Raw genomic sequence first — 24,388 nt, 5'->3', positions numbered from 1 at the left:
GAAGAATACCTTCGGCTCGGGTTCATCGAAACCGTCCCCCGGGTCCCGAGGTAGACGGGAAGGTACACTACCTACCTCATCACCCAGTCTACAAGCATTCCTCCACGACTCCCGTCAGGATAGTGTTCAACGCATCTTCCAGAGCACACAAGAAAGAGCTAAACCTCAATAATGAACATAATACGGGACCCAACCTGGCTCAGAAAATACAATCCATGATCCTGCTCTTCAGAGAGGGCACGTACGGTGTCCTGGCAGACATCAGCAAGGCTTTCCTACGAATAGGGGTAGACGAGGCAGACAGAGATTTCTGCCGCTTTCTCTTTTTTACAAGTGCAGATATGAAAGAAATCCAAGCCTTCCGCTTCAAAGTAGTGCTGTTTGGCGCCACTTGCAGCCCTTACCTCCTCAACCAAACCATTGAACATCACCTAGAGACGTATGATCACCCCCTGACTACCAAACTCAAATCCGCATTTTACGTGGATAACCTACAACTGACGTATGAGAGCCCCGACGAGATCACTATAGAAAGACCCCAGATAGAACAAATCTTGAATCAAGCCAACATGCCCCTGGATCAATGGGCCTCCAACGCAACCATCGAAGGATTTGAACACAACGGAGTCCGCGATTATCTCGGCCTCCGCTGGGACACGGAACGAGACATGCTAGGAGTTGCCATGCCCCACCAATTTAAAGAGGCGTTTGAACATCCACTACTCTTCAAGACAAAGAGGAAAATTCTCAGTCTATTTTCTTCACTATACGATCCCGTGGGATTCCTGGCCCCTATCACACTCACGGGCAAACTCTTCATACAAAGTTTGTGGAAAACGGAAGAAGGATGGGATACCCCCCTTAACGGGGACAGCATTCGGGCCCTCCCCACCATCCTTAATAACTACCGGAACTTGGATACTCTTCGATTCCCTCGGAATGCGCACCCTGGCACTCACCACGCCCTCCACATCTTCTGCGACGCGAGTCAAAGAGGGTTCGGGGTGGCGGCCTATACCGTCTCGAGGGAGGGACACGTTTCCTTTCTCACAGGGAGGAGTAGGGTCGCACCCAAGAGCATGGACAAGCTTAGCGAAGAACTCACCATCCCACGACTAGAACTCACGGCTATTCTCTTCGGCAGCCGCCTCGCGAAGTACCTGACGAGTCTACGTCCCTCCCACTACCACACCACCTTCGTGTGGTCTGACGCCAAATCAGCCCTTTTCTGGGTCCGCAACCAGACCAGCACTTCAACGTACGTCCTTAACAGAGCTAGAGAGATCAAGCAGTTGATACAAGATCACAACCTCCACCTCAGGCACGTTAGCTCCAAGGACAACCCAGCGGATCTCGCCTCGAAGGGCACTAACGTGGCAGGCCTTAGCAACCGGCAGGACCTTTGGTTCAAGGGTCCAGCATGGCTTCCCCACCCCGAACAATATCCCCCACAAGAATTGGATGCTCTACCCATCTTGATACACGCCAATCCCACCATGGTCCATGAAGCAGAGCGACCGTTCAACATGACACCATTCCGCGATCTACCAGAAGCGTACAACGCCTTCAGGATTCTGCTGAAAGCTGTGAGGGCCAAAGCAACAGCTACGGTAAGAACCAAACTTTATCGAAGCCCTATGCAAGTTATGCTCCGAATAGCCCAAGTCAGCTCTTATCCGAGAATATACCGACATCTCCAAGGACGAGCCACCCAGCTCAATTCTGATGACAAAAATCTCATCTACCAAAGAGGGCTCAAACTGGATGAACAAGGCCTCATACGCTGCCAACCACCACACGCTGCTACTCACCACGAGTACGGACGCGCCCCCCCGCTGTTGTTACACCCAAAGTGTCCATTGTGGAGCCGCATTGTCTTGCACCAACACCGTCTCGCGCTGCACACCAACACAGCCACTCTTCATGTCCTCCTACGACGAGATTACTGGGTCTCACGCCAACGACAGACCATCAAGTCCCTCCTCAGACAGTGTTTACACTGTCGGCGCGTCCAATCGCCGCCCTTCAGGTTTCCCCCTCCAGCACGTCTGCATCCTAATAGAGTTCACTTTAGCACACCCTTTTCCACCACCGGAGTCGACTTCACGGGAGCCATCAAGTTGAAACAGTCCCACGTTGACGCAGCCTATGTAGTCATCTTCACCTGCGCCAGCATCAGAGCCCTTGTCTTGGAAGTGGTCACCTCCCTCAGTGTAGCAGACTTTCTGAGGGCACTGAGGCGCTTTGCAGCGCGAGTGGGAATGCCCCACTCGTTCGTATCCGATAACGCCGCCAATTTCGGGGCCACCAACAGGTTGCTCCGAGAACTCAAAGAGGAGCCCAGCATCGACGAGTTCTTAACGCACCATCACTCGTCCTGGACCTTCATCACCCCTCTGGCTCCCTGGCAAGGTGGCATGTATGAACGCCTTGTCGGAATTACCAAATCCAACCTGAAGAAGGCCCTGTACAAGCACACTCCCACCTATGACGAGTTCCGAACCTTGTGCCAAGAAGTGGAATGCGTGGTAAACAACCGCCCCCTCACTTATGTTGACACGGAAGAAGACACACCCCTTACTCCTAATCATCTTATGTACGGACGGACCATCGCCCTGTCCCCGCAGGTACAACTAACGGAACTGAACGACCCAGATTATCACGATGCCACCACCTTGAGGACTCAATACCAGTTCCTGACAGAGATCCTGCGAAATTTCAAGAGGAGATGGACCCACGATTACGTCGCGAGTCTGAGAGAACGTCACCTGCGACACTACAAACCGCCTCAGAATGTACCTCGAGTACACGACCTAGTTCTCCTCATTCTGGACGGCGTCCCCCGAGACCAATATCCCTTGGCACGCATCACCCAAGTCTTCCCAGGTCCTGACGACGTCATCAGATCCGTAAGAGTCCGCACTGCTAAAGGAGAATACGAGCGGTCTGTCACACGAATCATCCCTTTAGAAATCAATCTGAACACGGACACGCCCCCTCGTTCCCACGCGGACCGTCACGAGCCGACCGGGGAGCCCCTTCCCCCCGCGGGGGAAGGCGAAACCGACACCGTAGACAACGGAACCTCTCCGGCAGCGAGCGACCCGACTGAAATCACCTATGAACACGAGTACCTCACCACACCACCTACGCTACAACCCCGCACGGCCTCGATGACCGACGTCACAACGAGAGCTTCAGCGACGTCACTCAACGAGCCAACAGCGGCCCCATCAACAGGAGCACGACCACGGAGAACGGCCGCCCAGCGAGCCAGAAACTGGTTCTCCACTCTTGATGAATGACCAGGCCGTCCACCCACCGCCCCCCCTTTTCTGGTTCATAACCTGTGTCACAATTTTTTAAATTGTGACACCCAGCTCGTTGTCTCCCTTCCCATTTTCTCGTCTGTTTTCTCTCCGTATCAGCCCTTAATTCCCCATAGTCGGGGGAATTTCCAGTCCTTAAGACTTCTAGTAGCTGCATCTTTTCTCCTCCTCGATATCCTCTTTATTTGTCATGTCATTTTTGACAACCAATTCAATGCCTTAACGAAGGGAGAGACTTCTAATATCTAGAAACACCCCCCCCCCCTTTTGATTTGTGTTCTCGGAGCCATGCTCAACGGTCCGCACTCACACAAAGCACTCAAACACACCCCCTCCCCGCCCCTGCGCGCTGCCACATATTTGATTAAGCTAGGCAATTAGAATTATTAGGACTGTGTTTAACCCGCTCGTGAACAGTGTCTACCTCAAAGAACACTTGGAACTGTGTCACCCTCCCGCATGAACATTATTCGTAGTACCCTTCGCAACTAGGGACGGAGACATAGTACTATTGGCAACGTCGGAAGCCGGCTAGCGGACATCGTGACCTGACCTGTCGCAGGACACGGGCAGTCTAAGCATCGAGTTCGAAAAAGGAGGTCAGACCGCTCGATCTCGGAATAGTAAGCGCGTCCTTTCCTCCCTCAAGTGACTGTTGGGGATTTATATCCTCTTGAATAAATCGAGTGACGATTATTTGGGTATAAACCCCTCAAGCAAAAACTGAGTGTAGTGCGATTGAACGGGAAAGGTACGCCGACGAAGTGACTTACAACCCCCATCACAGCGCGCCCAGGCCGTCCACTCCCCGCCCCCACCAAACGAAGTGGCGCCGATCGAAGCTCAGCAGATCATGCTAATTGAAGACGTCTCCACAAGCAAGACAATTATAAGTACACATTAAATAACAATTTCTTAAGCTAGGAACGCGCGCAGGGAATAGATAGGATGTATGTATGTATGTGAACCCAACTGTTAAAACCCTTATTTAATGTCAAGTAGCTTAATTTTAGTGTTTAATTATCCAATTCATTAAAACTCACAATAGGAGTTCTGGGTTTCATTAGCCTAGGACGGTTCTCTTTATGAGTTGTCCCCACACCCCTCTTTGATTTACGTACATACACGCTTGCTGTGAGGAAGCAAGCGTGGTCCCGTGTGGTAATGCGAATTTCCTGGCCTTCGGTTCCCCACTGAGATTATCATCCTCCTCCATTCTTCACTCCCTTGAGGTACGTATTTCCCCACGTTCCCTCAACCACCTCCTCCTCCTTCCACTGTCCAGGAAATTTGTAATAATCCCTTGTGCAAGAGAGACCAGCTCTATGGGACAAATCACTTGAAGATTATAAATCCAGAACACACACGACAGAATGCTGGAGGGAGGTGTGTATCAAGCTCAACCCAGACTTCGAGAATTTATCAGAGGCAGATAAAAGCAAGTATGGTAAGTGCACAAATATATTTCTTCCATCCCTTTACTTCACAATATCTACATGTTTTTAACAAAGAAACAGGCCTGTAAGACTTGATACTGCTAACATAGGTGATTATAGGAAAGAAAGCAACAGGAAAAATTAACAGAAATACACCTCTAACTGGTGGTGCGCGGGAGGCGGGTGGTTTTGACCCGTGCTGTCTGAATACCAACGCGGAAGCGGGCATCGCCCGCGCCGTCTGAAAGAGGCCTAATGCATGTCTTCACATGTCTTGGGCAGCTCCGCAACCCGCGCACTTCTCCAGAGGAAAATCATTCTGTAGCCGATTGAATTTTCAGGTGATAGGTTGTGCGTGACTGTCCCTTTGTAAATTGGGGTTTATATTGATACAGAACAGTTGATATCCCTTGTGCAAGAGAGACCAGCTTTATGGGACAAACCACTTGAAGATTATAAATCCAGAACACACACACAAGAGAATGCTGGATGGAGGTGTGTATCAAGCTCAACCCAGACTTCGAGAGTTTATCAGATAAAAACAAATATGGTAAGTGCACAATTATATTTCTTCCATCCCTTTACTTCAAGATATTTACATATTTTTAACAAGGAAGCATAGGTATGTAAGACTTGATACTGCTAACATAAGTGACTATGGGAAAGAAAGCAAAAGGAAAAATTAACAGAAATACACCTCTAAGTTCATACCCCATTGTAGTATATTAGTCACTGTTTTTCCTTATCGCAAGTTATATTTTACTCATTTGACATGGCAATGAACCCTGTTCACTCATGAAGTACTCTGCATACTTCTGACGGATGTTTGTTGCTTGCAAGCCTCCTCGTTGATTTTGGCGTTCTGCATCACAACTTGAAAGCCTGCCACGGATAGTGTCCTCAAATGCGTAATCATCTCTGTCTCTGACAAAATTGTGAAGTACACAGCATGCTTGAATGATTTTTGTTGCAAAGTCCAAAGAAACATTTAATGGTCCATGTAAAATCCTCCATTTGTTTGCAAGAATTTCAAAAGTGCACTCCACAAACCTCCTTGCTCTGGTTAAACGGCAGTTGAAAACACGTTTTTTGAACACTTAGCATTTTTCCTCCGAAAGGGTGCATAAGGTTATGGTGCAGACCAAAAGCTTCGTCACCTACTGTATGAGCACACAAGACACTGTAACTCCTTCATCATTTGGCAGATGTTTGGGTTCAGGTGAGCTTCAGTTCTCCATTGACGATTGCCTTCCAAAACGATGTATTAGAGAACACTATTGGGTCACCGTCTTTGCCATAAGAGCCAATATCATCATAAACAAACTTGTATAATGACTGTCAGCTACTGCTATCAAAACCATAGAAAAGTACTCTTTATAGTTAAAGCACAATGAACCATTGTGCTGTGGTTTGATAACTCGAACATGTTTCCCGTCAACTCTTCCAAAGCAGTCAGGGAAATTTGCATTTTCTCCAAAATTCTCACCTATCAGTCTTTCTGTTGTTGGTTGAGGAATGCTTTCATTCCTGAGGACAGTCCACATGCTTGTGCATATACTCTGGATTACATCAGATAATGTAGAGACTCCAATTCTGTAGGTGTAGAACAAGTTAGTAAAGGTGTTCCCACTGGCAAGATACCTGAGGAGAGAAAGAAAGACGTACATAAATAAATAAATGATGCAGTGCAGTTATACAGGCTTCCTCTGCCATTTACTCTTTATTTGTTTCAGGTAAGCTGATAATAAATAGGTGGGAAAATGTCAAGGATCAGTACATCAAATCGGTCAAGAGGAGGAAAGGGAAGAGTGGTTCAGCAGCAAGGACTGTGAAGAATTACATCTTCCATGAACAGCTTTCTTTCTTAAAGGTAAATGTGGACATGAGGGAAACAGGATCAAACTTTGTATTCGATTCTGAAAAATCTTCTGGAGGACTGGATGAGGAAAAGGAAAGCAACGATGTTCTGGAGAAAGCCAGCGAGGCTGGTGAAGTTAGTGCAACAAAAATGTCTGGTAAGACTGCTCCAGAGAAAAAGAAACTTGACATTGAGACAGAAATCCTGGAGCATTTAGCAGCAGGAGAAAACCATCATATTTCCTTTTTTTTTTTTTTTTTTTTTTTTTGAATGGCTTCTTTCCTCTCTCGAAGGATTTACCGATGATGAGATTTTGCAGTTCCAGTCTGGTGTTATTGGTCTGATCCAGAACATTAAAATGACCCGTTCATCTCAAGCTAATGATTTACCACAGAATCAAACTTACATTCCGGCACACTGGGCCCCCTACACTGCACACCTTCCAACCTTTAGGAAAAATCCATCAAGTGGACTACAAAGAACTGGACAAAGATCATCATATGTGCATAGGTCATATGTTCAACCGCTGCCTACATGTAGTACTTCCGTTTCACCGGTAACGCGGAAGCGGGTGCATAAGCGCTTAATTAAATTAAGGGGGACCATCCCCGAAAACTCCTTGGGCTCATATCTCGTTTCTGGTTCATTCAATTGCTTTTTAATATGTTGTTTGTTGGTGTAACTGGATGCTACTCTGGAAACTCCATTAAATTTGGGTTAATAGTGGCGACTACAAAAAACGCGTTTTTTCTTTTTTTTTGACCTTACAAAATTAACTTTTCACTTAATTGTTTTGAAAATTTTATAATAGAAACTTTGTTCATATATCTACATCTTGTAGGAATTAGTTTATAAATTTTTTGTTTTGTCTTCGAAGGAACTTTTTTTTTCTCGAAAAAAATAGGTCTCCTGAATCCCGTTTTTGACAAAAACATAATTCCTACAAAAAAAAATCATTTTTGTTTAAGCATAAAATGATAGCCAACATAAGTTGATCAGATATATTACCGATGTGTGAGATTATTTGAAGTAAAAAAAAAAAAAAAAAAAATAGAGATATTGGCTTCTATTTTTTCATTTTTTCCCCTTGTCCTGCCATGTGTATTCATCTGATTGGCATGAATTTTTCACATATGATTGTGTATACATTGTTGACTTAGTGGAGAGTGATGGGGCATTCGGTTTCCCTTTCTAAAGAAAGTATTAATCACTCATATGTGATAAGCCGGGCAGCGATAACACACTCTCCCCTTCATCTCTGCTAGTTTTTCCTTGGTTTGAAGTCTTGATGTCTTTTCTTTCTCCCTTTACCCTTCTTGAGGTTGGACATCTTCACTATTGCAAGCTTACGTTTGCAGGTCATCTTGCAAGACGAATATAAAAGAAATATTGCAGGAGCGCAGCGCAACAACCTCTCTAATGTCTACGTAGGTACTGAAGAGGCCTAGCTAGGAAGACAACACTCTGAGGGGGAGAGATGCCGTTTGTCGAAATTTATATAAAGAAAAATTATTCTAATGATAGTTCTACGTAGTGCATTGAATGACCCCTCATTTTCTAGCGCACGCGTCACGCTATGACGCAACACCCCGGGTCATTTAAAAATGGTATCGGGTGGAGGGGGAAGAATGTGTTTAAAAAAAATCACCAAGTGATAGTTTCGGGTAGCAATGACAGGGTGAGCGAATAAAACTGAAAAGTGAAATTTAAAAAACATTTGTGAAAAATTCACCGGGGTGGCCCCCAAAGCGTAGATCCGGGCATCGCCCGCGCCGTCTGTAATTTGTTTAAATGTTTACATCGCCCAGCTGTTCATGACGTCACAGCAAGTCCGCACGTTGGCCGCAAACCTTAAAACCGGGCAAGTTGGATTAATTAGTCAAATTTTTAGTTTCGTCATCGTTATATTTATAGTTACCCACTGGTAAAAAGGTGATGGTATCAATCTTTAAATTTGGAGTGACGATTGGGTAGTAGGAATTTCTTCGCATAACAAATGATATTGACATTGAACTTCCTGATATCACTACTTGGAGAGGAACGATGGCATTCAAACAAGAAAAGGGTCACACAATTCCCAAAGATTCGGTTATTATCAATGAAGAGGAAGCATATCGACAAACATACACTTTGATCGAAGAATGGGAACCTAAATCAGAGGTGTAAGTATTTAGCAACTGATTTATTTGATTAGAAATTTAGTATTTGTTTCATAATTCCTGATGGATTTCATTTTAAGTTCTGGTTTAATTGAAATAATAAAAATTTACATGGAATTTTCATCACTTTACCATATGGCTTGAGGTAATATTCTACTTTGCATTTCCAGTTGAATAGGACCACAGCACAGTAGTAGACTAGATACAACCCTTTCCATAATGGTTTTTACTATGATAATTTAATTCATTTTGTTGGCTACCACATTCATTGTTATCCAATCAGGTTTGAATACATAAAGTTTTATTTGGGCAGAACATACCTGCTGACAAATCAACTCTATCTACACAACGAGGGAAACTAATTATGTTGAGTGGGTGGATAGGTGAAAAACAGAGTATATGAAGAAATAAAGGACAATTTATAGTTTCACCCAACCATCGAATTTGATATGTGGCTTATGTGTTTCTGGTGAGAAATGGTGTGATATGAACGATGGTGTACATCATTTCCGTCGCAAATGTGTACTTTTGAAGTAATTAAGTATTGAAGTTATGCACTTATGCCTACATTTCCCGAACGGTCTGGGGGGATGTGTGGGAAATCGGGGTTTTTGGGTGGGGGAGACTAATAAATGGAGTAATGTGTGTTACAAAACAGGTATAAAATGAACAAAAACACTTAATAAATATAAAAAAAACATTAAAAATCACATTTTAGGTCCGGAGTCCAGCGGTATCCATCTTTGTGTTTACCAACGATTCGAAAAATGTCTCGCTAAAATTTTTACACTTAGCGAAGTCCACTCCAGCCGCGCAAGACTTCCTAACAGTAAACTAAAGTTACCTCTGTTAGGTTAGGTTAGGTTACTTTACGGTTACTAAGTCTTGCGCGATCGGCTGCCTTCAATCTAGCGCTTCAATCTATACTTACAATCGTTAGTAAACAAACATGGCGCCACGCACGGTACCCGCTGATATGGGATATTTTTGTTTTTTATGGTTTCTTTAGTCTTCTTCATTTTACACCTGTTTGGCAATGCGCATTACTCCATTTATTAGTCTCCCCCACCCAAAAACCCCGATTTCCCACACGGCCCCCCAGATCGTTCGGGAGATGTAGGCATAAGTGCATAACTTCAATACTTAATTACTTCAAAAGTACACATATGCAACGGAAATGATGTTCACCATCGTTCATATCACAACATTTCTCATCACAAACACATAAGCCACATATCAAATTCTATTGTTGGGTGAAACTATAAATTTACTGAAATAAAGCAATAGAGACAATAAAAGTAAATCCCAAATACTTTCATGCATACGCACAAAAGAAACTGAAGACAAGGGTTAAAATTGGTCTACTTGAAAAAGACAATGGTGAACTAGTGAATGACCCAACCATGAGTGCAGATATGCTGGAAAAACGGTACAAAAGTGTGTTTAGTGTATCAGTACCTGAAGAAGTGGTAAGAAACTCAGCAGATTTCTTTGAAATGGATGAGACGAACAATTTTTTTTTAAGTGACATAGAATTTACATCTGAGGACATTATAGAGGCCATCAGTGAACTCAAACCAAACTCAACAGGAGGCCCAGACAACCTACCTGCAGTGTTCTTAAAGAAATGTAAAAAGGTGATAGCTACTCTGATCAGTATATGGAGAAAATCACTATAGGAAGGTGCCATACCATCAGCACTTAAAGAAAGCCTTATTATCCCCATTTTCAAAGGAGGTTCAAAGGGTATGGTATCCAATTACAGGCCTGTATGCCTTACCTCCCACATCATTAGGGTTTTTGAGAGGGTGGTTCGGAAGTACATGGTAAAATTTTTGGAAAGGACTGGCCAGGTCAACCTGGGCCAGCTTGGCTTTTGCAATGGTAGATCATGCCTCTCTCAACTTCTGGACCAATGCAAATGTACTCGAGAAAGTAGCATGTGGGGAGAACATAGACATAGTGCACCTGGACTTACAAAGGATTACAAAGGCAAAGCATGCTGGCAGGAGACCTTTTGGTCCATATCTAGGTCAAATGCGAGAAAAAACCACAATAATGATAAATAAAAACTATAATAATGTTAATAAAATACATAAATGCATAGGTATAGTTAAATAATAAACAAGCAGGTAAATAGTAAATAATTATAAATTGACTTATAACTAATGATAAATGAGAATCAAGCAAATAATAATAAACAGACAAATGATAACAAAACAAATAATATAAAATAAATAATAGTCATTACAACATCTTGCTTAGGTGTTTATCTAAATGATTCTTAAAGCATTTGACAAGGTGGATCATGGGATCTTCCTGCACAAAGTAAAAAGTGTGGCATTATGGTAAGCTTGGTATTTGGCTCAGAGACTTTCTTCATAATAGAAAATAGAAAGTGGAAGTGGAAGGCACACACTCCAAAGACTCAACAGTGATCAGTGGAGTGCCACAAGGTTCAGTGCTCAGCTCACTCTTATTCCTAATCATGATTAGTGACATTGACAAAGATATAGCTGACTCAAAGGCAACAGCATTCATGGATGACACTAGAATATCCCAAGCAATATGTACTGTAGAGGATGCAGAAAAATTGCAAAAAGACCTAAAAATAATTTGTTAGTGGTCAGATGTCAGTAACGTGAAATTTAACCAGAATAAATTTGAAGTATTGAAATATGGTCTAAACATGGATTGCAAAATTTTACTTACAAAGTGGGAGAAAATAATAGAAGAAAAAGAGACACTCAAGGGTGAGCAGTGATTGTAATTTCAAAGAACACATAGCCCGAACTACAAAGTTTGGTAGAAGAATGAGTGGGTGGCTTCTACGAACCTTCAAAACCTGAGCACCTGTTACCTCTATGGAAGATCCTCATGGTGTTAAAGATGGAGTATGCCTGCCAGCTGTGGTTGCCTCATAGGATCAAAGAGATCCAAGAGCTGGAACAGGTTCAAAGAGTGTTTGTCATGAGGATTGACAGAGACTCAAACAACTACTGGGAGAGGCTGAAAAACCTCCAATTATACTCTCCAAAGACACAGAGAGCATTACATCATCATATATGTCTGGAAGATACTTGAGGGAACTGTACCAAATTCATTGCCGGGGGACTTTAGAGCACAACACCACCCCAGATTTAGTAAGACCTGTGCGAGGAAAGCTTTAAGTAGTTGCTCTCAATGCATAAAAACGATCCAGGCAGAGAGCTTTTTTGGTGCTGGACCACGTCTCTTCAATTGTCAACCCAGAGACATGAGAGACCTAAAAGGAGTTAGCACCGAGGCTTTCAAGAGGAGGCTAGACAAGTTGTTGACATCATTACCCAATGAGCCTCCCATACCACGCGGCCCAACTTCACAGGGAGCTGCATCAAACTCCATCATTGATTAGCATTAATACCTGAAGTGCTAGCAGAGGTGTGGAATTGGTGGGTCCCCAGACTGGCCGTGGTGAGGTCACCTAAATATACGACAAGTAAGGTGTATCACAAGTAGCGAATCACCCAAGCAGCTTATTTCAGGTTACTGATAGTATGTATTGACATATTTATCTATATTGTACCCCCTTTGTAGCAAAAAGGTTGGCATTTGTTCATCTGTTCCTCCAGGGAGCCATTGCCACCACAAGTGTGTTCACTTGTTCATTGTTGGCCAGCTCAGTCCATTGTCAACTCGGGCCATCGCCAACTCAGCCCATTGGCTGTTTGAGACACCATCTTTGTTTTGATAGATGCTGAGTTTGAAGAAATTAAAGTATGATAATTTTGTTTACTCCAACCTAACATACCTAACTTAATCTAACCAAACCTACCTACTTAACCTAACCTAACCATGGTGGGCCAACTAGGTTGAGTAGATGAGCTGACTTGGTTGAGTAGATGGGCCAAATTGGTGATAGATTGAATTGACCCAACACTGTGTGTCCATGGATAGACAGAGTGGCAAAAAAGGACACAAGTGATCTGAATAATGAAGTTGTGTTTCTCTGGGAGCAGAGAGTAAACATAGGTTAGGTCAAAGTTAGATTGGTAATTAATTCTCTATTATCATGAAACTGATACCTTCACTAACCATTCAGTATCAACTCAAGGGGAAGAGACAAACAAGTGCAGAGGTTTTAGCATATCTGTATTGGCAAGGCAAATGTGCAATATGACACAGGATAGTTTTTACATTTTTTTCCCCTCTCTTTTCTTTATAACTTACTGGTAACTACTACTAGGGTTTACTGATGAGGAACCAGGGGTTTGTGTGAGGAATATAGCTCTCAGTAAAGAATACATTATTTTCTGTTTGTAGCAATAATTTAATTGTGTGGTTATGTATGAAAATGTAAAGAAATATACCGTTCCATTACAGATAAAGTTATTTTTACCATATGTGTTAGACCTCATTTTTTTGTTTGGTAATTATAGAACATCAATTTTCATCAACCATTTTAATTCTCTAAATGTTTATTATGAACTGTAATCCAACCTAACATGATTCCAAGCCTCTGTATCATTCCCTAGCAACATATGATTTTTCCAAGGAGGGAAACCTAATCTAACCTAACCAACCCTAACCTACCTGCACAAACAGTGATTTTATTAAATAATCAAACCATTGCTCCTGGTCTCTTCCAGGAGACCTGTGGCTCCCAGGTAACTGGCCGCAGCCTTCAAGCAAGGCCATGAGTCACTCAGGGAAGAGTAATTGTATACCGTATGATCTATTTTCACCATATGTTTATTATAGTTTGTAATCTAACTTAACATGGTGAAAATAGCCAGTAACATCATTTCATACCCTATACAAACCAAAACAGAACAGTGATGGTAAAACACGACCCTACACCTATGTGAAAATGTTATTACTTACATAAATCCTGTTGATATTTGTTTATCAAATTGTTGGGAACCATGTTAAGGAGTCAAAGTTGAATGTGGTTCTTAAGAACTGTTTGTAGGCTGTGAATAGTTTTCCTTTTCCTGTCCCTAGCCTGTACTTGCAATTGATTTTAGTGTTTTTAATTTCTTCATTATTTTCATTGTCAGTTTGTTGATATACAGGCTAATGGTAATGTATCAAAAGTGATATGATATGGTTTAACATCACAAACTCTCCCCTATTGGAAGGCTAGGATGGTGTTCTTCACTGAGGACTTTGTAGTGTGGAATTTAATGAACCATGCCCTTAGTTCAACTTCTCTGGTGGCAGTGTTTGAACCGCCATCCCCTCGATCTTTGCCACAAGTAATGATGCCCTAACCCACTCGGCCTAGAATTTTTTTTTATTCATTTCAAATGAAAGGGTTTGGTTTTTAATTTGCTGTTGGATGTTTCTTTCATTCATACATACATACATATACCAAAGGCCCTTTCCCCCTTACACGGGGGGTAGCCAAAAAGAAAAAGGCATAGAAATCACTCCCACACATTTCATTTCCCATATATTCCACTCCCCTCCACTCCCCTCCACCCTCCTCCCTCCCTCCTATCTTGGCACCTCCTGGATGACGGGTCATCCCTGCATCCTGTCCACTGCCCTGGGTCAGAAGCAGTGTCGCAAGACACAGCACATCCACAGTAAGGCCGCTTCATAAATTCGGTGACCCCCCCCCTCTCCGTCCCCTCATGCAGAAAAGAAGACGGGGAGAAATCCCTTTGGGCTGCGTCAATTTTTTTCATACATACTTCTTCACCCCCCATCCCCCACCCACTCCCCCTTATGCATCACAGCCTCATCTATACACAACCCTTCTCCATTCACCCCTATCCTCTGTCCTCTTCTGTCCTTCCTCCACAGACATTCCTCTCTTTTGTAAAGCCCCTTTCACCCCATCTATCCATCTCATCCTAGGACGCCCCTCATATTCCCTCCTTCCACCTCCGCCTTCCACACTTTTACTAATCTTTCTTCACTCATTCTTTCCATGTGTCCAAACCATCCCAATACTCTTTCATCAACCCTATCTCCCAACTCCCTTTCCACCCCTGTTCTCCTCCTCACCTCCTCATTTCTCACTCTATCTAATCTAGTAACCCGTATCATACTTCTCAGACACCTCATCTCAAACACATTCAAACTCCTTCTCTCTTCCTCTCTCATGTTCCATGTTTCTGTCGGCACAATCACTCCTTCATATAACCTCCTCTTAGCATCCATTCCCAGATGTCTATTTCTCATTACACTTTTTAATCCACCAAGGCATTTATTCACTTCTCTCAATCTACATTCTACCTCCACCCCCACTTCTCCCTTCCCTGTCACATTCGCACCCAAGTATCTAAAACTATCCACTCCTCCAGTTTCTCACCCTTAATGCTCACTTCCAGCCTACTGTCACTCTCTCCCCTTGTACTTCTCATCACCTTACTTTTACCCACATTTATCTTAAGCTTCCTTCTTTCACACACCTTCTCAAACTCTGTCACTAACTTCCTCAATCCCTCCTCCAATCCTGCTACAAGCGCAATGTCATAAGCAAACAACAGCTGGCTCACCTCCCACTTTTCTCCATTTTCTTTAATCATCTCCAACCCCTGACCCACTACCCTTGCATTCACCTCTTGCACTACCCCATCCATGTAAAGATTGAACAGCCAGGGCGACATAACACATCCTTGACGAAGTCCCACCTTTACCTCAAACCATTCACTCTCTCCATTTCTAATCCTAACGCAAGCTCTACTACTCTCATAAAAACTCTTGACAGCTCCCAGAAGCTTTCCTCCTATCCAATATATCTGCAGTACCTCCCACAGTGCCTTCCTGTCTACCCTGTCGTAAGCCTTTTCCATATCTATAAAAGCCCAAAAAACATCCTTACCTCTTCCTATAGCTTTCTCACATATCTGCCTTAACACAAAAAATCTGATCTACACATCCCCTACCTGTCCTAAAACATCACTGTTCCTCACCAATTACTCCTTCTGTTCCTCTCCTAATTCTCTCAATCAAGACCCTTCCATAAGCCTTCCCAACTACTCTCAACAAGCTGATCCCTCTGTAACTACTACACTCACACTTGTCCCCCTTTCCTTTGTAAAGCGGAACTATACAGTCACTCCTCCAGTCCTCCGGCACTCTACCCTCTCTTAAACAAACATTAAATAACCTCACCAGCCAGTCCACCATAACTGTACCTCCTTTCTTCAGACATTGTGCATGGCATCCATCCAACCCAGGTGCCTTACCTGCTCTCATCATCTTAACGGCTGCTTTCACATCATCTTTCTCTATTTCCTCCATTTTCCTCACTCATCACTCTCATTTTCTTAGTGCTTCCCACTGCAACTACCTTTCCCTCCCTATCCTCCTTCACATTTAGCAACTCCCTAAAATACTCTGCCCACCTTCCTCTCACTGCCCTCTCTTCCATTATTATTTCTCCATCTGCACCATTCACCCTCTCCTCTCTACTTGATTCGCCTCCTCTTCCTCTTTTAATTTCCTTCCAAAACATCTTTTTATTACTTTCAAAATTTTCTGTCATACTCTTTCCCCATTTCACATCTGCTCTCCTCTTTGCTTCCTTTATCTTATGCTTAACTTCCTTTCTCTTTACTTTGTACCTCTCAATCTCATTCATAATTGTCTGAAATGATTAATGTTACTAATAGTCCAGTCAAAATACGGTTTGACCCTGAACAGATTCCAAGAAAGCGTTTTATGATTTTTTTTATTACTATTGTATGTGGGGAACAACATACTAAAAGTTTACCAAAAATTGATCACCACAAAGGTCCTAACTATGATGTCATAAAACGATGACAGCCATCGCACTAAAAATAACCAATATTTCCATATTTCAAAGCTGTAGCTGTTGCTTACAGAAGAGTTTGCATTTTTTATACTATATATTTTGATATAACAATTTTTATACAAAGTTTTATACTAACTACATGGACAGGCGAGGTCATGACATCATGACATACATGTACATTTCTAAAGATTATAGAATACACAGTGCATTTTAAGACATACCTCATCACAGAATAACCGTGTCAGTTCAATAGTCACTATTTTCATCATCAGACACCACTGCTTCCACACTCATATTGTCACAATGCCCTTCTTGACGTGGTCCCCATACCCGTGAACAGATAAGTCCGTGTCTTTTGCAAGTGCACTGAAGTGTACTACAACCACCAGAACAGTTGCAGTGAATTATTTTCAGAAGTGTTTCTGGCGCAGGTGAAGTATCCATCATCACTGGAACTAGACTGTTGTTCTGCAATTCCCATCCCCATTCAGTAGTGTCCATGGCCTCACCATTGTCCATCCAAAGCATCACTTGGAGGTAACTCCGAAGGGCATGATACTTCGTTGCAGAGGAGGTTGGTGGCAGTCGTTCAGGTGTAACAAAGCTTTTGGCTGAACCAACTTTTTGGCAGAGACTAGAATACCTCATTGCAGACAGATTGTCTCCAGGTTTGCCCCCGAACAATGCCACCATCGCTTTACACCCAGCGTCTTCAATCTCAGCTATGTTTTTCTTAGGTGTGAAAAACATCTTAGCACAGCTCTTTAAGACAGTCTCCCTTCAAAACCTTGTGTAGAGCGGATTTTTTTTCCGATTCCAAAAACCGCGGAAGTGGTATCGCATCCCGTGAATGCATGCAGGAACAGAAGACTGCTGCAGACATCGTATCCAAGCAACTTCTTCATAACCTTACTGTTGCAGGACTCCCTTTATCCGAGTAGAAATAAAGCTTGTTGTCATCGCTGGTTGACGCATGATGAAGTAACAACACCAATAGATCTGTATCTTCGCCAATGACACTAGTACTTTTGTTGGATGACATTGACACTGCTGCCTTAACAATCTCCACATTTGCATCCCCCTTTGATTGTATTACATGGCAACCTCTGTCCTTCATGCATTGTGAAATGAGATTGATAAGAGACTGTTTGTTTTCCACATTCGAAAGGAAATCCTCCTTTTTTCCGACAAATTTCGTTCCTTCAGCAATGTTCACTTTGTTACTTGTTTGATTTTGGCGGCGTCTCTGATGGGTAATGCCCTTAGTGTTTGGTCCTCCAATGTAACCATCAAATACTATCGTAGCCTTACCATAGTGCTTTACTGTGAAAGATGCATAGTCGTCAGCGATTGAACAATATGTCTTTCCTTCTGACCACTTCAGTCGATGGAGAAGAGAACCTCCGTCAAGAATGTTATGTTCCACTTCTGGTACATCCTTGAGTACTGCGTCATCTGAACTCTGTTCTTTTATAGCAGCCATCAGTTGTGCTTTGTTTGGTTTGCGTAACAGATGTTTTGCCTCAAAGAGGGATGGTGGGTATGGTGAAAGTTCATAGGCCATCACCTCATCAAGGGAAAGATCAGCAGTTTGAGACACCACAAGAAACCTTTGGAACAAAAGAGCGGGGTCTATTGTTTTGTCCTTAGCAACGTCAACTGCCACACTAGATGCCAGGGTCTTGGCTTTCATAGACCGCTTATACGAAATGGAAAACAGTGATTGACCCTCCATTGTTGCCACTATTTCTCTGCCAATGGTAAACAGGTCATGGACATTCACATCCTTATTTGCATTGACACCGGTGATAATGTTGCGAAGAGACACTTCATCAGAGAAAGGTGAAAAGGTCTTGAGTTTATCTGCAATTTTCTCCAGGTCTTCACGATCTCTTCTCATCCTTGATGCTCTTGCCTCCTTGTGTTGTTCACTGGTGTCAAAGCTCTGGCCGAGTGAAACCCTGCATTGCATCACTGTAGGAAGAGGACACTGGCACAGACAGAGTCCACAAGGCCCTATGATGTTCGGACATTCCACTTCCTCTGGTGAGTCCTCCTGCAGTTTTTAAGGAGCACATCAGAGCTTGCTCGATGACTAGGTCGCAACCCAGGCCTGCCCAGTACTGATCAGTACACCTTACAACATGCAAGCCATTCATAAATCTATGGAACACTGATGGCATATCATGTTCCAGAGTGGTCATTAACTGGAGGTAAAGGTAGGTGGACTTCACATAGTTCTCATGCCCAGCAGCTGCAAAAATGGGCAAACATTTGGCTACAGCATGAAGGTGCATCAGCCAGGATCCTGTATGATCGGCCTCGATAAGCTCCCTTGCAATTCCTACCATCTGTTGGTAATTCAGCCATAGTTTACTGGTGTGAGAGTGAGCGGATAATTCATTTCTTTTGGTGGACAATTTCACTAAGGCAGGTAGAAGTGATGACTGAATTCAAGTCACTGTCCCCTGTCAGTGTCTGAGCATACAACTGCTCAAGTTCTTGCAACAGGTCTGCAAAACCAGGATGGTCACAAAGTACTTTGTCTGCAACTTGTTGTGTAAGACACTGATCAAGGAGGAGATGGCCACGAATTGCACGCTGAACTGCCTTTCCAGTCATGATGTGTTGCACAGCGTTGTCACCGTAAATTGTTCCCAAGATCTCTTTGATTCCACTCCCATCCAACAAAGTTACTATGGCACCCATAAGATTCATCAATGTGTGGAAGCTCCCGAGCATTAGGACAACATCTCGAACCGGGCTGCCTTCAGGCACCTCGTGTTTGATTTCTGAGGCTTTCCAGTAGAGTGGTTGATCGAATGTAACAACTGCAGCGGACCGGTGTTTATCAGCAAGGTTGCACAGATACTCAAGAGTGGAGAAGATGCATGACTTGTCTCCGGAATACGTGTCAATAATGGGCTGGAAGATTACCGAAGATGACCCAGGATGATCACAGTCTTTATGTAGCATGTGCATCATTCCATTCCAGCTTGAACTTATTATTATTATCAAATTGGGGATAGATGTGACAGTGTTATTCAAGCTGGTTGGTGGTAATGGCAAAATATGATAGATGCTGAAAGCCGAGTCGCTTTATATACAAAAATATGACAGACACTGAAATGCGAGTCGCCTTTAACGTTTTATAGCTTTGGCGGCCATATTCTTTGACGTCACATTTGGACCCTTTGTGGCAATCCTATTTTGGTAAACTTTTAGTATGTTTTTCCCTACATGTAATACTACCAAAAAAACAACAACAATAAAACGCTTTCTTGGAATTTGTTCAGGGTAAAGTTTTTTTCGTATTTTGACTGGAGTATAATGATTTGTAGGGTAAGGCTTCCATTCCATTATTTCTAAGCCATTGTTCTTGTTTGTTTAAACAAGTTTGAGTGTTCTTGGCTGCTATTTTGTAGTTGCCATACTGAATTATTGTCAGGTCATCTGCATAAGTGAGTGTTTTGGTGCCATAACTGCAACACATGGCTTGCAACAGACCCTTGTTGCAAGCACATGTTTCTGTTTTTGCAACATGATTTCCTACCTCATTCTGCTTGTGCTAAACATACAAAATTGATTAGTAGCAACACAGTGTTTCTTCCTTGCATGACTTATGGGCCAATCTAGTGCCTGTTGCCAGTCACCAGGAAGCTATGCGTATCCAGCAAGAGAGATCTGGGGCAGTGGGTTGATTGATTGTTGGAAAAAGTATTCCGAAGATATACTGTAGCTTTGTGTACATATGTATGTACATACATATATGCACACATATATACATACATTGAATTACAAAGAAATAATGCAAGAAAGGGATGGATAGGCTGATTGTGCTTTCCTAGACTTACAAAAAGCTATTAAGAAAAATCAAAATAATAGGTGGTGTACAAGGAAAGTTATTGAAATGGATGGAAGATTTCTTGAACATGAGTAAAATGAGGGTGGTACTTAGAGACAAAAACTCGACCTGGGAAGAAATGATAAGTGGAGTCCCACAAGGTTCTGTATTGGCTCCAATAATGCTTGCCATATATATAAATGATGTGGATGAAGGTGTGGAATGTTATATGAACTTCTTTGCAGATGATGCAAAACTACTAAGGAAAGTAAGTACAGAGGAAGACTGTGAATCACTACAGAAAGACCTGGATAAAGTTTGGGAATGGAGTCAAAAGTGGGAAGTGAACTTTAACATCAAGAAATGCAGTATAATGGAATTTGGAAAAAGTAAAAATAGAATAGCAGGGCAATATAAAATTGGCACAAAGGAAGAAACATGGAACATAAGAGAGGAAGAGAGAAGGAGTTTGAATGTGTTTGAGATGAGGTGTCTGAGAAGTATGATACGGGTTACTAGGCTGGATAGAGTGAGAAATGAGGAGGTGAGGAGGAGAACAGGGGTGGTAAGGGAGTTGGGAGATAGGGTGGATGAAAGAGTATTGGGATGGTTTGGACACATGGAAAGAATGAGTGAAGGAAGACTAGTAAAAGAGGTATGGAAGGCAGATGTGGTGGGATTGAACATGAGGGGACAACTTGGGATGAGATAGATGGATGGGGTGAAGGGGACTCTGGGGAAGAGGGGAATGTCTGTTGAGGAAGGATGGGAGAGGGCAGAAGACGGGTGAATGGAGAATGGTTGTATATGGATGATGTTGTGATGCAGGAGGTGGAATGGGCGGGGGGATGGGGGGTGAGGTAGTATGTGTGAGCAAAATTTGACGCAGCCCAAAGGGATTTCTCCCTGTCTTCTCCTTTTCTGCATGAGGGAACGGAGGGGGGGGGTCGCCGATTTAACGAAGTGGCCTTGCTGTGGATGTGCTGTGTCTTGCAACACTGCCTCTGATCCAGGGGAGTGGCCAAGATGCAGGGATGACCCGTCATCCAGGAAGTGCCAAGATAAGATGGAGGGTGGAGGGGAGTGGAGTGTAGGCTATTTGGGATGGAATGGGTGGGAATGGTTATTATGCCTTTTTCTTTTTGGCTACCTCCCTTGTAAGGGGGAAAAAGCCCATGGTATATGTATGTACAAAGGAAGTAAAAAAAAGTTAACTCAGAAAGGGACCTAGGAGTAATTATCAGCAAAGACACATCATCAGACAAGCATGTCAACAAAAGTGGCCTTTGACTCCTTGGATGAGGAAATGGTAAAGATAATGTTAGTCACACTGATAAGACCAAGATTGGAGTAAGCTTCAACACTATGGACACCCAGTACAAAAAAGAAAATGAAGAAATTAGAAAGAATACAAAGAGCAACAACAAAGATGGCACCTACACTCTAAATTGACATACGAACAAAGATTGGCCAAATTGGAACTACCAACCCTGGAACAAAGAAGAGAAAGAAGAGATGCACTGGCTATTTACAGATTTATGAAAGGGATGGAAGTCCTTGACAGAAGATTTATTAAAGTGGGATAAGAGAAAAATAAAAGGACATGAAAAGAAACTCAAAAAGGATAGTTATAGAAGAGATCTGAAAAAGAATAGCCTCCTACACAAAGTGGTAGATATCTGGAACAAATTGGATGAGGCAACAGTGTGTGCAAAAACTATACAAGAATTTAAGAACAAACTAGATGCTGAAAGATGCAAAGACAGGTCACTACAAGCGTAGCCCTCTTCCCATATAATACAACAAGGTAAATACATACATACATATACCAAGGCTTTTTCCCCCTTACAAGGGAGGTAGCCAAAAAGGAAAAGGCATAAAATTATACATACATGCATGCATGAATATGTACACTCATGGGAAAAAAAGAAATAATACATCATCAGTAATAAAAATCATAACACAATATGCATGTCACAGTTTTTACTACTGTTCCAACATAGAGTGGGCAGAGCTTGTGTGACACAGTGGCCTTGAGAGGCCTATAGCTACACCACACTACCCATTCAGGTCTCAGTGCACCAGTAGTGCCCGTGTAAAGAGGATGTATGGTGCACTGCTCTTGTTAGTGCTGATCCTAACTGTAGCTTTATTTTTGCAGTCATATAATTCTATTCAGTCTACACACAATGAGATGTACCAAGCTCAGCATGGAGGAAAAGTCTCGTGCTATCACCCTATTAGACCAGGGCATGTCTGTTATTCGCATAGCCATTTATTGTGTCTGGGACTTGGTAGCTATGTTACCACCAGGCGTGACACTCCTACTCCCATGACACTCTGGAGTACCAAGAAAGATGACAGCAAAGATGGATGATGTTATGAAAAATAAGATACAAGCATCCAAACCAACATCAAAGATCTGCAGGAGGTACTGCAGGGGTTGTGGGTTAATATGGATGTCTCCTACTTTGCCATGGTGGCTGAATCAAGACTTCAGATGGTGATAAAGAACTAAGACTATATGTCAAAGTATTAACCACTTTGGTACAATGTCGCTTATGCAGGTGTCATGAGGCGTGAGTGGGTACATGAGGATGCTGGCATTGGCGTCTTGATTATACATATTTTTGTAGTTGTACATAAGTAATACAGCAGTGACTTTATATTTTATAATTTACCTAGTTGTATTTTGGGGGAAGGGGAGCTATGCTCGTGGTGTCCCGCCTTTGTATCTCGCAGTGTCTAGTTTGCTTTTAAACTCATGAATGGTTTTTGTGCATACTATTTCTTTATCCAGTTTGTTCCAAGTGTCCAATACTCTATGTGGAAAACTGTTTTTCTTCAGTTCTCTTCTATAGCTATGTTTTTTTATTTTCTTTCCATGTCCTCTTGTGTTTCTCTTGCCCCAGTTTAGTAAGTCCTCTCTATCAAGTATCTGTTCCTTTCATGATTCTGTAGATGGTCAGTAGGTCACCTCACTCTCTTCTTTGCTCCAGCGTCGGTAACTCCAGTTTAGCCAATCTCTCCTCATATGATAGGTTTGTGAGTGCAGGTGCCATTTTTGTTGCTGCTCTCTGGATTCTTTCTATTTTCTTTATATTCTTTTTGGTACTGGGGGCCCACAATGTCGCTGCATACTCTAGTCTAGGCCTTATCAATGTAATTAATATTTTTTTTATCATGTCTTTGTCCAAGTATGCAAATGCCACTTTTATTGATCTTAGCAAGTTGTAAGTCTCCCCAACAATTTTGTTAATCTGTTTATCATAGGACAAGTCGTTTGTGATAATTACCCCCAAATCTTTTTCGGATCCTACCTTCTTTACTTCCTTGGTTCCAATTGTATATTTTCCTGATATTCTGTTTTTGCTTTTTCCAAACTCCATTATGCTACACTGCTTAGTATTAAAGTCCACTTCCCATTTCTGACTCCAGTTCCATACCTTCTTCAGGTCTTCCTGCAGTGCTTCACAGTCCTTATCAGTTTCTACTTTCCTTAACAGTTTGGCATCGTCTGCAAAGAAGCTCATGTAACAATTCACGTCCTTGCCCATGTCATTCATATAGATAGCAAACATTATTGGTGCCAGTACAGATCCTTGCGGTACTCCACTGATCACCTCTTTCCAGTCTGAATATTTTTCTCTGAGCACTACTCTCATCTTTCTACCTGTCAGGAAGTCCTCCATCCATTTTAGTAGGTTTCCTTGTATTCCTCCTATGTGTTCCAGTTTTTTTTTTTTTAGTAATTTTCTGTGTGGTACTTTGTCATTGTCAAAGGCTTTATGCAAGTCTAGGAATGCACAATCAGCCCATCCATTTCTTTCTTGCACTATGTCTATTAGCCTTGGGTAGAAGCATATTAAGTTTGTGGTGCATGATCTTCCTTGCCTGAACCCAAATTGTCTTGGGTTTAATATGTTGTTATCTTCCAGATGTTTTACCCATCTATTCTTGATTATTTTCTCACAGATTTTGGCTATAGTGCTTGTTAGTGATACTGGCCTAT

The 24,388-nt window shown here is 42.6% G+C and overlaps 2 protein-coding genes across 6 annotated transcripts in view; both read left to right on the top strand.

Moving 5' to 3' along the window:
• Nucleotides 1-215: 215 nt before the first annotated feature.
• LOC143022849 (uncharacterized) lies at nt 216-3,305 on the top strand. Its single transcript, XM_076181232.1, has one exon. The coding sequence runs from the start codon at nt 216-218 to the stop codon at nt 3,303-3,305; it is 3,090 nt and encodes a 1,029-aa protein (XP_076037347.1).
• Nucleotides 3,306-8,427: 5,122 nt separating this feature from the next.
• The window catches only part of LOC143022847 (transmembrane protein 126), a 66,662-nt gene continuing 50,701 nt past the window's right edge, over nt 8,428-24,388 (top strand). The window contains exon 1 of one of the 5 annotated variants that reach the window (XM_076181226.1): nt 8,428-8,785. In XM_076181226.1, the coding sequence (XP_076037341.1) occupies nt 8,667-8,785 (119 nt within the window). In that variant the 5' untranslated portion in view covers nt 8,428-8,666. The other 4 variants (XM_076181227.1, XM_076181229.1, XM_076181230.1 and 1 more) reach the window with 4 other exon arrangements.

This window comes from Oratosquilla oratoria, unplaced genomic scaffold (assembly GCF_046742065.1).
Source record: "Oratosquilla oratoria isolate Oo_2021 unplaced genomic scaffold, ASM4674206v1 SCAFFOLD204, whole genome shotgun sequence".
NCBI classification, from domain to species: domain Eukaryota; kingdom Metazoa; phylum Arthropoda; class Malacostraca; order Stomatopoda; family Squillidae; genus Oratosquilla; species Oratosquilla oratoria.
The sequence above is the reverse complement of the archived record's forward strand: the minus strand, read 5'-3'. Positions and strand labels throughout refer to the sequence as shown.

What these genes read in the sequence shown, in the direction of transcription:
- LOC143022849 (XM_076181232.1), top strand. Translation starts at nt 216, where the DNA reads ATGATCCTGCTCTTCAGAGAGGGCACGTACGGTGTCCTGGCAGACATC.